This window comes from Priapulus caudatus, unplaced genomic scaffold (genome assembly GCF_000485595.1).
Source record: "Priapulus caudatus unplaced genomic scaffold, Priapulus_caudatus-5.0.1 Scaffold709, whole genome shotgun sequence".
In the NCBI taxonomy this organism is placed as follows: domain Eukaryota; kingdom Metazoa; phylum Priapulida; class Priapulimorpha; order Priapulimorphida; family Priapulidae; genus Priapulus; species Priapulus caudatus.
In genome coordinates this window covers 223444-238640 of record NW_014577770.1, presented here as the reverse complement: position 1 = coordinate 238640, position 15197 = coordinate 223444, and the positions used below count along the sequence as shown (strand labels likewise).

The 15197-nt window shown below is 46.8% G+C and overlaps 1 protein-coding gene across 1 annotated transcript in view; it reads left to right on the top strand.

Annotated features, from left to right (window-relative positions):
* LOC106812979 (crooked neck-like protein 1) overlaps positions 1-15197 on the top strand; it is a 29880-nt gene that overhangs the window by 7922 nt on the left and 6761 nt on the right. Inside the window, exons 7-9 of the mRNA XM_014817015.1 lie at positions 4387-4479; positions 5780-5899; positions 6449-6595. Of these exons, the coding sequence (XP_014672501.1) occupies positions 4387-4479; positions 5780-5899; positions 6449-6595 (360 nt within the window). The remainder of the gene's footprint in view (positions 1-4386; positions 4480-5779; positions 5900-6448; positions 6596-15197) is intronic.

Here is a 15197-nt window from a genome sequence, read left to right as displayed (position 1 = left end):
CAGCTACTGTTGGACTAAACACACGAATCACCGGCGACTCAAACCTACAACAGTTTGGCAAGCGAGGGGATGAAAACGATTGGCCTGTGGTATCCATGTGTGCGTGGCGTAATGTGTGCGTGGCAGTGCAAACTGCTATAAGAAGCTGTGCTGCTGTTTATGTCTATAGCATACATAATCAGCCAGTGGCGCCCGCAGATAGAAGCACTGGAAGCACAGTGCTTCCAGTAAATTTTGGGTTAAAGACTCTACATTTTGTTCCTAAATCTCTCTCGCAAGACTCACCAGATTGCATCTCCAGACGTCTACCATTCAAAAAATTTTCAGGGGGGCATGCCCCCAGACCCCCCTAGCATGCAGCACCGGGCCACGCCTGCTTTTTATTATCACTGAGGATTTTATCCTTCTGTGCTTCTACTTTCTTAAGACCTGTGGACGCCAGTGTAATCAGCTATTCAACAGCTTGCTGTAGATAAGGTAGAATGCCTTTCAATGTTTCGGTATATGGCATGCATACGTCATTTTCTACAGGTTGGTTTATGTGTGAACTCAAGTCTAAAATTTAATATTCGAGCAGTTGAATCACAGCTCCTAGTTATGGCTTTGAACCTGAATTTAATGGCAGCACGTATTTACTAGGGTACATCAAACATTCCGTGATCGTAAGACATGACTGTGCTACATCACAGTACATTGTAGAAGAAATAATGTTTGTGAAGTCGAAATTTTGGTGTGATATATCAGTAAATTGTTTCCAATTCCTACCAGATCTATCATGTGGACATGAGGTTGACTCTGAATGGTGTCGACCTTTAAACATAATTTGTTTAAGATTTGCCTATCTGTAATAACGTTATGGTTGCAAACTGCTACTATGGCTCACAATTTTTATATAGGAAACTGGAAGAATCCAAGTGACATTTTAAAGCAGTTGTAATGCTAATTTTGAGCTATAATCATATCTGATCCCCTTGTTTCTATTGTAACCATTTATATACATCAATAGGATAAGCTAATAGCATTTACCGCTTACATCTGTTTGCTTGAATTGCAATTGAATGGAAAAAGTTGCAAGCATTTCATTATTATGCACTGTATATGAACAAATGCTGGTCGTTAATTGCATGCAGAGATAAAAACAAACACAATATATAACAACACAATTCTAGCAACTCGGGGAGCAGTAAATTATGCATGCAAAAACAGTTGGGCCATTCTTAATTGGCGAGCTCAATTGCCCAATATCACTGAGTGAGACACGGGAGATAATCAAGTGAAACAAGGGTGGCGCTGCTATCCTTAACAGCTCTATAGATGGCGCTGTCTGCAATCTGCGATAACTTTCCACCCTGTATGGATGAACTTCACAGTAGTATTCAGGAGTCTTGGACGGTGCTCCACATCATTGCCGTGCACCGCTGTCCTCGACACTCTCCCATCGATGCCTTCCTTGGCACTTCGAGACAGACCTGTAAGGTGTGTCATTGTCACCAGTACCCAGTATTGAGTGCAGCCGCTTTGCTCTGCACGGCTTTGAGCCACTCGCTGTAGCAGGCATGCCCACTCTTAGGGGGCACCACCACTCACGTACATACACCCACAGTAGTGGCAGCCAGGGGGCACCACCGAACCGACTGTCCCTCGGATGTGTCGTTGTAGTCGCGCTTGTGCACGCACGTGCGCAATGGCCGTGGCCAGGGGGCGCCCCCACTCAACAGCGTGACGGTCCCTCCAGCGTGTCGCTGTAGTCGTGCTCGCGCACGCACGCGCGCAGTGGCCGTGGCCAGGGGGCACCCCCACTCAGCAGCGTGACGGTCCCTCCAGCGTGTCGCTGTAGTCGTGCTCGCGCACGCACGCGCGCAGTGGCCGCGGCCAGGGGGCGCCCCCACTCAGCAGCGTGACGGTCCCTCCAGCGTGTCGCTGTAGTCGTGCTCGCGCACGCACGCGCGTAGTGGCCGCGGCCAGCCCGCATCGTCGTCGTCGTCGTCGACAACGCCCGGCAACCGGCTGAGGGCAGCCGCACGCGCCGCGAGACACTGCAGCTTGAAGTTGGTGGTGCAGCGCACCTTGTGCTCGACGTCGTCGATGAGCCAGCCGATCTGCTGAATGTAGGTCGCGTGCCGCGTCGAGTTGCCGCTCCACACGTCGGCCGGGTCGGCGGCGAGCGCGCGCTCGTGGAACGCGCGCCAGGCGGCGGCGCGCCGCGGTGGTAGCCTTGAGGTCGCCGCGAGCGCTCGCTGCACGCTGCGCAACGCGTCCAACATGTCCGCGCCGCCGAACGGCATCGCCGCGAGACGCGCGCACAGACGCTCGATGCCATCGCCGGCGGCAACAGCGGCATCGGCGTTGTACTCCGTGGCTAGGCTCACATCCATGATGAGTGGCGTGAGATCGCTCTGAGAGAAGATCGCTGTGAGAGAAGATCGCTCTGAGAGAAGATCGCTCTGAGAGAAGATCACTCTGAAAGAAGATCACTCTGAGAGAAGATCGCTGTGAGAGAAGATCGCTCTGAGAGAAGATCGCTCTGAGAGAAGATCGCTCTGAGAGAAGATCGCTGTGAGAGAAGATCACTCTGAGAGAAGATCACTCTGAGAGGCTGCGCTTGCGAGAGGCATGGTCGTTACGACGCGTGCAAGCCGATTTCCGATGGAAAACAAAAGCGAAGGATGCAATCGTGTGTCAACGCATCCGCGGCGGGCAGCGGCGAGGCAGTGGTCACGCGCGCGGGGATTGAGGCGAGGTGTGGCGCCCTCTGGCGATGCGAGGTTTCGGTCGAGGGTCGTCTCTTTGGTATTCTCGTTGTATCATGCGTCGGAGCCCCGGAGTCTGCGACCTGTGAGTGAAGAAAGCACGAGCGTACTCAGCTACAGAATGCTCTATTGCTATGTGGCACAAACTGACTGACGTAAATGTCGGTCTTCTTGATGAATCGCGGGATAGTCACACTACCCTGCACAACCACACACCACTGCGCACTGCGCTTTGTGCTATTAATATTATTACTACAATAAATATTAGTCGCGAATCAACTAAAAGTTTTTTTTACCTCAAGTAATAATCGGTACCTATATATTATAGGCTCCCTAGTTAATCTGTTGGGTTTCTTTGGAACCACGTCGCTTGTAGCTTGTATAGTATGGCTATTATTCTTTACGGACTGTCCAGTATAGAAGTAGAAGTAGAAGAAGAAGAAGTATACATTACAAGCGTGAATTGTGGCCACCAAGCTAATATTTTGGTCTAACGTATGGATCGAATCTTGTAAATATTTTTTGCGATAACCTGACTCCTTACTAACGCCGTGCATAAACTACTAAAGTTGTCATACCATTTTGACATTGTGTACAAACAACTTTCGCAGTCACATGATATTCATGTGCTGATCTTACTGGGTATTGCTACTCGTACTTACGATCGACTACTTGATGGCATATTTCGTTTGTTGAGTTCACTTCCTACATACACGAATGATCCCTACGCGATGTAAGACGGGCTACAGAGCAGGTTGCTCTACGGTTGCGTCGTTGCAGAAAAACGAACGCGGGACAGTCTACACGCGCCCCGAAACTGTGCTGGCAGTGGCTGGCATCCTCGTTCAGCAGTCAACAGAGACTCTCATTGGTTGAACTTTCGTTCATCACTCACGTGTGTTTATTTTGGCTGGTGGATTCAAGTATAAAGATCATGTTCATGGGGTAGGGGTGCACGCATGCTAGTGAAGGCTGGCAAGGGGGCGGGGGCGGGGGCACAATATGCTGTGATGAAATGATGCTATGAAAAGCAGACGTCGTAAACAGAAATCAGACGTGGGCTTAGCAATCCCAGCAGGGTCCGCTTAGTTATATAGCGGTAATAATGTATAGAAAAGTGGTTTCTGCTTTGTTGGGACAGAATTAGATACAATAATGTAACCCAAACCCAAGAGGATAGGTGTATCCTATCCCCCCTATACCCTATATCGGATATAGGTGTATCCTATACCCCCCTATCCTCTTGGGTTTGGGTTACATTATTGTATCTAGGACAGAATGTACTACGGATTACACTGCATATGCCATATTTTTCGCGTACAGATATTTTCGCGAATTCAGACTTGACGAACAATTCCGCGAGTGGTTAATTTCGCGGTTGGTGAATTATGAATTATTCGATATTATTCGTGTGCTGTTATTTTCGCGGTCGGGGACGCGTTCGCGAAATTCGCGAAATATACAGCGTATACAGTAAGCGGTGGTGGGCGAAGCAGCACGCGTTAGGATTGTTTTTCGAACACGTGTGCGTTAATAAGCGATGCACCCGTTTATCCGAGGACTGATAAAGTGGGGAGCACAGTATAATGTTCTTGTTCAGGGTTCCGCTTTCTTAATCAGTTTCTTGTCATTGCAGGAAAAAAGACATTGGCGGAGATATATTTATTTGTGGATTAACTATGCACTATTCGAGGAATTAGTGGCAGACGACGGAGAAAAAACACGACAGGTATATGTCCGGCTTATTATTATTTTCTGTTGCATGTAGGCCTACTTACATTAAATTCTGTGCACATGGCACACGAATTTTATAAACAAATGTATTTTCGTCCGTTTTTGTCCAGAAATCAGATAAAAAATAGAATCTAGGAAGCTGTTAACATTTTTCTTTTTTTTATCTGCAATAGTTCTATTACAGCATATTATTACATTTTGGACTGTTTTTAAGGAAATTACAACGTGATTACATAATTATGCATATAATGCTTGACTCGAGTGACTTAAACTCATTTGCTTTGGTGTTACTCACCTTTTATGGCTAAAACTCGCAACAAAAGTTTGATTTTTTGGGAATGCTCAGCATGTTACTAACTCATTCCCAACAGCCACATGCAAGCACATTTATTATGTCTGTGTGCATGTATATAACAAGAGTCTTAAAACATTTATATCAGGTATAAGTCAGTGGCGTAGTTAGGGGGGGGGCCAAAGGGGGCCATGCCCCCCCCCCATTGATCCGAAAGTTAAAAAAAATAAAATAAATATGAATTGTTCTACTAAAAAGAGAATTGTCGTAGTCATAATGAAGGCTGTACATGTACTCAAAAGTGCCTCAAATACCATTTCCTACGATCTACATTTTCAAAATTTTCTAGGGGAGGGCCCCCATTACCCCGCCTGTTTTTCACCCCCCTGCCTTCGAATCCTAGATCTGCCACCGAACAATTACAGATCTTGGGAGCAGAGAACAACGAATAAAAATGTCGCCTTTTCGCATGGTGCCCAAAACAAAGATTGCAGAGCTGAGAGGTAGGGGAGCGTAGGGTGTGGAGAGGGAGGCGGAGGAACCATTAAAATATTAAGTCATCCACTATTTTGCGCAGTTCGCTGGTTTTGCCCCCCCCCCCCCTATTGAAAATTCCTGGCTACGCCACTGGTATAAGTGAAATGTAAACTAGCCGCATGTGGTATCATAATGGTTTAAAAAGCGTACACATCATCAATGGTTGTTTTTCTTTGACTACGTGCAATTTTGTGAGAGGTGGTTGGTGTTGTTGTTACCTTCATACAGTTGTACCAATTTATTGATTATTGGGGTTTGGTGCCAGGTCTCTATAGTTGTACCAACTCAATGTTTATTGATGTAGTTAATTGTTACTTCTATATAATATAGCTGTATCAAATGATTGATTATTGTGATTGTTACCTATATATAGCTGTTTTAAGTCATTGATGATTGACATTGTGGTTACTTCTATATAGCTGTACCAAATGACTAATTGCAGTTGTTCTTACCTCTCTCTCTGTAGGTATACAAAGCATGTTTGGATCTTATTCCACATAAGCGGTTCACATTCGCCAAAATGTGGCTCTTGTTTGCCCAGTTTGAAATTCGGCAAAAAGAACTCCAAACTGCACGCAAGATACTGGTATGTACTGCTAGAATTCCAACTATTTAGCAAGATGGCATCTTTTAGCAGTGTCCTACAATTTCTAAATTATTTGACGGACTACAAAATTTACTTCTCACCTGCACGTTTTTCTAAACTTGTTTCGTTTGCAGTAGGAGTTTGAGGAAAGAATACATTTTTCAAAAGAAGTGGTTGTTTGAAGAAATTTATGACAAGGGAAATTTCGAAAGAATTCAATTTCTCCGAGAAAAGGAATTCAACCTCCTTAAATATAAATTATGACTGCACATGTTTTTACCTGCCTATTTTACCCTCATGCGTATTTTGACCTCACATGTATTTTGACCTCGCACGTGTATGTTGACTCTTGTAGTGTGTGTTTTGCCATCATGCTAATTTTGCCCTCACGTGTATTTTGACGTAGTTTGTACTTTGACCTCATGCTGTATTTTTTCCTCACGTGTATTTTTACGTAGTGTGTACTTTGACCTCGCGCTGTATTTGTCCCTCACGTGTATTTTGGCATCATGCCTGTTTTGACGTTGCACGTTTCCTTCTCGCCCGCAGGGAATGGCGATCGGCCGATGCCCGAAGGACAAGCTGTTTCGCGGCTACATCGACCTAGAGATTCAGCTGCGGGAGTTCGAGCGATGCCGCATCCTCTACGAGAAATTCCTCGAGACGGGACCGGAGAATTGCACGACGTGGATCAAGGTTCGTATATGGCATAGTAATGTTCATATGGGAATAGTAGTCGTTATCATTATCATTCATCTGTAGCAGTCCTGTTATGGCGCATCGGTTATTGCATCACGTGGATCACGGTTCGTATATGGCATAGTAATGTTCATATGGGAGTAGTAGTCGTTAGCATTATCATTCATCTGTAGCAGTCCTGTTATGGCGCATCGGTTATTGCATCACGTGGATCACGGTTCGTATATGGCATAGTAATGTTCATATGGGAGTAGTAGTCGTTAGCATTATCATTCATCTGTAGCAGTCCTGTTACGGCGCATCGGTTATTGCACCACGTGGATCACGGTTCGTATGTGTGGGCGTGGTGGTCGTTAGCGTTGCCGTTCATCCGTAGCAGTCCTGTTATGTTGCATCGGTAGTTCAATCTCTCCACGCGGCTGCTCAACTTCTTCGTGCGGTCCAAAGATGAACAACGCCTACTGTAGGTGGGAAAGAGGGGAGAGAAGGATGGTTGGACTGTGCACGCTGCTCCGTCCCACAGATTGTTGACGTTATTGGTGCGCATTACTCTTGCTGGAAATGCTGTTTCAAAAAGAATGCATTAAAAGTGTCGCTGCTCTCAGAAACATTTCGTTTCTTTACTCAATTTCAAGAAGCTATTACATGTATTTATGCTATTCGAAACATGTAGACAATTAGTGGAAATGCTTTGCAGCCATTGGGTCTTGACTTGGTGGTATAAGCTATAATGAAACCACTGCTATAACACATGGAGTGGCATTATCAGATTGAAAAGTCAGCTTTTATCATCAGTATTGAAGGCTGTGCCTTTAAATATTTGAGGTCAACATCAAGAGTTCTAGGTGACCTTCATTGTTTAAGGTCAGTCATATGTGACCTCCACTGTTTATGGTCAGCTATAAGTGACCTTCAGGGTTTAAAGTCAGCATGAGTATTTGAGTTAAGCCCTATGTGACCTTCACTATATAAGGTGAACGTCAGTATACAAGGTCACCCATACACGACCTTCAATGTCTGAGGTCAGCGGCAGCTCTAGCGGCGTGGCGTTTGCCCAGGCAGCGAAACAGTGGGCCCTGTGTTCCCTCGGGGACGCACACTAGTTGCCAGTCACAGAACATAAACTTGTTGCTTTCATCGCAGTAGTCGATGTCGAGAGCATACATCCACTCGCCAGGTGACAGAGCTGTCCACTTGTTGAATGGCTGGAGCGAGCTCTTTAGGAGACCATCCGTCGTGAAGGCTAGAAAATAATAGTAGGCAAGAATAAACAAAATTAGGTGAAGGAAGTTAAACTCGAACATATCTTGATTGCATGGATACATAATTGCAAATATTTGAATATAATATTAATAATTATTTACTAGAGAAAGTAAGTATCTCTATAGCAGAAGTAACCCTGAATATAAGTCAGTTCAGTGACACATCGTTAGAATTTATTATAATTTGCAACTGGTCGATCGTGCGATAAAACGATGGCCTGTGAAATGGCGTCGCGTACCTATGCAGAGCTTTGTGTCCATGCAAGCTCGCTTCAGCGCGTCGACGTTTCCGCGCAGATGTGGCGCCACCATGTAGTCTCTGCCGGGACTCGCCATCGCCTTGTATCGCAGCCAGGTGGCGCTGGCTTTCATCGCGTTCAGGTCGACGCCATTAAAGTAGTCGGTCATCTCGTCGCGCCGTTCCCAGCTCGACTTCGCTCGCCGCGAGTCGTAGATCGCGATGCAGCGGCCGTCCGACGTCTTCCGGTACTCCCGCTCGCACTCGCAGTGGTACGCGCTGGTTTCGAGGTCGGGAACGCAGCGCGACCTAGAGTAGATGAGCAGTCGGCACTTGACGCGATGGAGCATAGCGATGATAGGTGGTGTAGTGATTAGTAAAGTGAGTGGGTTCATTAGCAATTGCTGGTTGCGCTCCAGAATCTAGATGGGGGGAGGGTGTTGTCAGAAGGATCTTAAGTAGTTATGGCATAAGTCTAAGATGTTATAACTTTTTATACCACCGCAAACGAAGTTTGAAGGGGGTATATAGGAGTCATCTGACTGTCGGCCAGTCAGTTGGTCGGGTGGGGAGGCGGGCGGTCGGTCCGTTGCAAAAAGTTTGTGGCGCAAACTACTTCCACAGTTATTCCAATGAAACTTCATACACTTGAAATTCAGATGTTCACTTAGATGTGCGTGACATATTTTGTGTGTGCATCGGTCAAGGCGTTGTCATGGAAACCGTATCTCATCTTTGATTATACCCCGCCGTTGCAAAAAGTTTGTGGCGCGAATTACTTCCACAGTTTCAAGGGATTCCAATCAAACTTCATACACTTGATCATAATGAAGGGAAGATGTGCGTGACATATTTTGTGTGTGCGTCTGTCAAGGCATTGCCATGGAAACAATATCTCATCTTGAAGGTCCACACCATGACCTTCCATTTTCCCTCCGACAAAGCGGTATTGCGGGGGTATTAATCACTATCAGTGATAGTTCTAATTAAGTAATATGTCGTGCAAAATGTATGACATTTTAAACGAAAAATATTCATAACTATTTTTGATATTTCGGGTTACAGCTTCTGGGTTGGTAGGATGGCAGACTTTCTGCCTCAATCACTGACTTTTCCCCCTTTCTCTCTCCCCCTCTCTTTCTATTTATCTCTCTTCCTCGCTCTCTTTCTCTCTCTCTCTCACGGATATATATTATATATATATACGTGTGTGTGCGTGCGTGCGTGCAGCCTTATCAACATGTCACATCATTACATACCTGGCATCACAGTCGTGCATGTCAGCGCGGCACGCGTCTACCTCGGACACATACAGACCCTCGTCCTCCCCGTCGAATGCCGTCACCCACTCCGCCGGCGGGCGCACGTTCTCCCGCAGCCGCCCGTCCGTCGTGAAGGCGACGCACTCCTCGTACCACAGGCAGACGCGCGCGAGCGCCGCCACGTTCCCTGCCAGGTACGGCAGGTGCACCAGCCCGCCATCGCGCGCCGCCAACGGGGAGTCCGCGCGCGCGTGGAACGTGAAGTTTCGGCGCGAGGCGAGGTCGGGCGTGCGCACGCCGTGACGCGTCGCCCAGGCAACGTACGACGCGCGGAACGAGCCGTCGCGCGTCATCTGCTGCCGTGCGGCGGCCATGATGCGCAGGAAGCGGTAGCGGCGTCCTCGCTCGGCCGATTCCTCGACTAATCTGCGGATCGTAAGATGTGGGGGTTCGTTGTGACGCTGTCTAAGATGCTCGAAGAATTTGACATTATAGTATTGTTTTTGTCCACTTGGCGTCGACCCAATTCTCATTTAATCGAATGTCACAGTGGAACCCTTCCTTGTTCGACTGTTAAAAACTGTTTAGATTGTTCTAGGTTGGCCTGTTTGCTTGGTTGTTTTATTCCGTAAACGGATCATTTTTGTCGGCAAACTGAAAAATAACGGATACGACTGTTGCGTTGGGATCTCTTTGTGTAACGAAACCACGCAATACAACCGAATTTATTTTCGCGGGTGCGCAATCGCTCTAGTGACTAGTCTCTAGTCGTCTGCACGGCAGACAGACTGGCCGCGTTGCCGTTCGACAATCGACCCACCTGTCGTGAAACTGTCGCTGCACGCTGGCGCCCGCGGCCCCGTCCCGCGCGCGTCTGCTCTCGCTGTATGTCCGGAACCACTCGAGGAACTGCGCTACGCCGCGCCGAAGGCCAACCCTCGGCCGATATCCCAGCAGTGTCCGCGCGCGAGCGACGTCGCAGGGGAGGTGTGGCGCGCCGCGCTCCACTTGCGGCGGCATGCGATCGACTCGCGTACTGGCCTTCGTTTGCATCCCCTCCTCTAGTAGTCTGTGCGTGGTGAGAGTGAGGGGGAAGAAGGTTAGATTTGTATTGAAACCGGTACAGCTGGAATCGTTACACGATCAGTCCCAGCCGAATTTCTAAATACGTTAGGTAAGGGGTTCAACATATGGAAAAAACATAAAACTAAAAGGCAATGACTATAAGGGATGAACTTAGGTATTGAATCTGTAGCTGTCCAGATGATAATTATGCTCACTACACGTGCATGCAAGCAGTACATATGATATATACAGTAGACAATGTGTGCAATACATGTGCAGGGTACAGGTATATATGCTCAGTACGTATTTTCTAATTTTCTGGCGTATACTGAACGTATGTGAACTGTGACGTACACTTCATGCACAGTACGTTTGTGGTACATATTGTGAACGGTATATATCTACGGTCCACGTTCGGTTGTGTACAATACACATGTATGGTGCCTGTTTTGTACAATAAATATGTATGGTAACCATTGTGTACAATACACATGTATGGTACCTGTTTTGTACAATAAATATGTATGGTAACCATTGAATTTGTGTACAATACATATTTTCAGTACATATAGTGAACAATAATAATGAGCAGTACATTGTGAACAATACATATTTACGGTACACGTTGTGTACAATCAAGAGTAGATAATAACTCTTGTTATTATCTACTCTTTGTACAATGCATGCACGGTACATACAGACAGTGCAGAGTATTGTGAGCCGTACATATAGACAATGCAGGATGACATATGCCGAGCATGGTAAGTGAGGGAGGGCACTCACGTGATGAGGTCAGTGACTGTTGCGGACTGACCGCTCGTGAGGCAGAACGCGTCCTCGCAGCTGGCCGGAATGTGGTCAAGAGTCGCCACCAGGGCGGCGCTGACGTCGTCTATGTACGAGTAGTCGACTGCTGCGGTATCCCCCTCCCCCTCCGGCGAGCACAGCTTGACCTCCTCCCCCGCGGCGATGGCTGAGGCCAGCCAGAGGGCGCCTCTGTCCGGACTACCCCAGGGGCCGTAGACGGCGCCCAGTTTTATCCGGATAGCCTAAGTGAGGGGAATACGCTTGAACACGAGTGTCGTTCTTGTGATTTGGTCATGTCGCGTTATCACAAGATGGTGAATGTTTTTATTTTCATGGTTCCTGACCCTATTTGCCGAACGATAGAGGCAAAGCGAGTTGAATAAGATCAAGAGCTAATAATACCTATTATATATTAGGTATTATCAGCTCTTGATATGATATATTGCTACTCGCGTTCTAGTACAAATTGCGTGGTACATGTAGTTCGGATAACGTTCTGACGTTTTTTTGGGGGGATTTTCGCAAAGTGCTGCCGTACCTGCAGCCCGTCGTACTGGCAGAACAGACTCAGCAGGTGCTCGTTAAAGCTTTCGTGACGCGTCGAGACGACGTCGCCAGTCTCGGCCGACCCCGGATGCAGCGTCCCGTTGCTAGCTGCTTCGGTTAGTCGTCCCGCGGCGGCACCGCTGTCCACGTTGCCGCTGCCCTCTACGCTCCCACAGGGGGCGCTGACCGCGAGTGGATGCGTCACGTGTATGAGCTTGATGGGTGGTTTGATCGTAGCGATAACCTCTAGCAGACCGAGGTTACAGCCGTTGTCGTCGTCGTCGGCGGCAGCAGCGCTCGGTTGTCTGCAGCAAGAATGGAGAATAATAAATTCAAAGCTCTACATTCGTGCGTGCTTATGCGTGCATGTGTGAAGGTGTGCGTGCACGAATGAGCGTCTGTGTAAGTGTCCATGTGTGTGAGGGTGTGCGTGTGTGTGCGTGTGCGTGCGTGCGTGCGTGCGTGCGTGAGAGTGTGTGTGTGCGTGCGCGCGTGCGTGCGTGCGTGTGTGTGAGTGCATGCTTGCGTGTGTGCGTTAAACGCGTTGTGATGGCACATTAATCGGTTCGTTAAGACGTGATGAAGAAAACCAATAAGATCTGGTGGAATGCAAGGACTCACGAGACGCATCAAGATTGACTGGATGCTATGTGTGTATGACACATTTTACGGGTAGACTATGTACTTGTATCAGGAGTAATATAGTAATATATAGTAATATATAATATATATATATGGATGTATTTATATGTTTGTATGTATGCATTTACTGTACACACACATAATAAGTGGTATTATTAGCTGTTGATTATATATATATATATCTATCTATTTATCTAGTATGTCGGTCCTGATTTTATGTTCTGTACCTTCCATTACTCTGCCTGGTATGTTGCTTACCTTTCGTCACCCTGTTCTGCGATGTGCATCACGTGCGTGAAGCTGTGGTTTATGAACAGCTCCTGTAGAAGGTCGGTGTGGCACGCGTCACCATGGTAGATGAGCGCTCCCGCCTGGTGGGATGTGTATGCTCTGTCCTGTAGTAGACAGAAGTTGTACGTACGTGTTCAGACTATTGCAACTCGCACGCACGCACGCGCGCGCGCGCACATACAAGAGTACATAAATATAGAGAACCCATTTTCATATGAATTCACAAAGCTGGAAATGATTTCTCTTGAAAAATTCTGAGCGTTTCACCAAGAAGAGAGTGGGGATTTTCTGCTCTATTCTATTTTATATACAGTTGTTATGGTTCCACCTGAAAAGAATATTTGAACATCCGCACCTGTTTCAATGTGATGTCATAGGGGTCTTTGAAGTTGTCCAGTCCTACCACCAGGTGGACATCGCTCTGGTTCAGCAGTGCGTTGATGGCGTGGAGTCCAATGAAGCTAGCTGCACCTATCACCAGCACTCTCTTATTGCTTCGCTCATCATTGCTGCCGCCTAGTATAGATAGATTGCGATGGATGTGTAACTAGTCGCAACATGATAGTATAGCCACATTTCCGATTCAACAAATTAGCTGAGGTTGTATTCCGTCAGTGGTTTGCCATACTGTTGCATTTTCTCATTCACCTCTGTAGCTCGGTTGTTTCCCCCCATCAGTATATAAGTATGTGTGTCTTGATGCTGTTGATTAACGGGTGCATGCGTGGCCAAACGGTTTGGTTTTTAGCTCATCTGACATAGTCAGATGCAGCTTGTAGAATCGCATGATCGTCCGTCCGGTCCGGCGAGCGTCCGTCCGTCCGTCCGCCAACAGTTGGGCCACAAATCTTAAGCCTCGACGTACGGTCACGGTATTCGCGGACGTGGGGTAATCCGAAAACGAGTTTGGGATGTCGAAGCTGGGGGTCAAGGTCAAGTCAAGAGGTGTAAAAGAAGGGGGAACATTCACTCCTTAACTTTAGGTATAGGAGGAAATGCACAATTGCGGCACAAATCTAAACGGCTCGACCTAGGCTTGTGATAGTTGGTGTATAGCATCATGGTAGGAAAGGCCATCACTGGTGCCGAAATTGGAGGTCACAGGTCAAAGGTCAATGGGCACAGGGCAGATTTTAGACATTTTCTGAGGACATGGTCTGACGGAGCGATTGAAAAACGTTTTTGTTTCAGCGGTGACCTAGCATTTTTATGGCTTTATTGAAAGGACCATGAAATGTACCTTCTGCTGAAATGCGTCATACCCTGACCCTCAAGAGGAGGGTTAAACATGGATTTGTTTACTGTCTGTTAGAAAGAATTTGACTGCCGGGTTTGCTAGTAGAATCTATACATGCCTGGATGTATGAGGCTACAATGTCAAGTGAAATTTCAAAGCTAAATTTGGTTGAAGAAGGTTTATGCTCCTTAAATCATATTAATTTCATGGCATTCTGTACTGTCAGTATGTTACATGTAACGTATGCCATGCCAGTGGCCACTGCCAGTGCATGTGGTGGTGGTACTGCGTGTAGTTTTTGCCTGCGTTAATTGGTTACAGGTGGCAGGCTCTCTATTGCAGCCTGTAGGCTTGCGTAGGTAAATGGATGAATGGTACCTATTCTGTCTTGCAAATAGTTGTTTGCTACCACGTACGATGGGAGCTTCCATCTTTAATCTGAAGACACTTTAAACGTACGCGCCATCTCGTGGCAACTTTCATAATGATCCCAAGAACATTCTTTGAGAAGGTTCCTGATACCATCCCTGTGCATTTCCACTGTTTCGGCGTGTATGTGAACACATTTGGGACTAACAGGGTTTACGTGATCCACCACCTCCACCACAGAGTCACCGCAGTAGACGTTTAGATGAGCGCTATCGCTCCGTGGCACTTGTTATTATTAAATCCTTTGTTATAGAAGTTAACTCGTCAACAGGCCGTAGCTATTTAAGCAACTCTACCCCTACAAAAACATTTTCACTATAACCCTCACCGAATGTATGCTGTTTTCTGGTATTACTTCCTGATGGCAAACTATTCCTTTCAAAATGTAAATCTTGAATCCACCTGATTTTGTATCACAGATGTAAACAGTGTGTATGCGTCATTTCCCAACTAAAAATGACGTTTGTTTAAATAGACCTTGTCTGAAATTCCTAGCGGTTTGCGAGAGGAAGAAAAGGAAGAGAGAATGATGAAGTTACGAGAAGGAGGAGGAGCAGAAAGAGGAGGGGGGAGAGAAGACAAGGACAACAAGAACAGGAGGAAGAGGAATGAGTAGAAGAAGAGGAAAAAGAAGAGGAGGAGGAGGAGGGAGTGAGGAGGAGAAGAAGAAGGGAAAAGGGAGAGGAAACGGGAAGGGGAAGAAGAGGAGAATGATAATGAAAAAGTAGGAACAATTCCGAGCAACTTACACGCAGGCCTGTGGAATTAACTGTGCAAGTGCGCACGGTTGTGTGTGTGATCGTATCAGAAGTGTCATAAT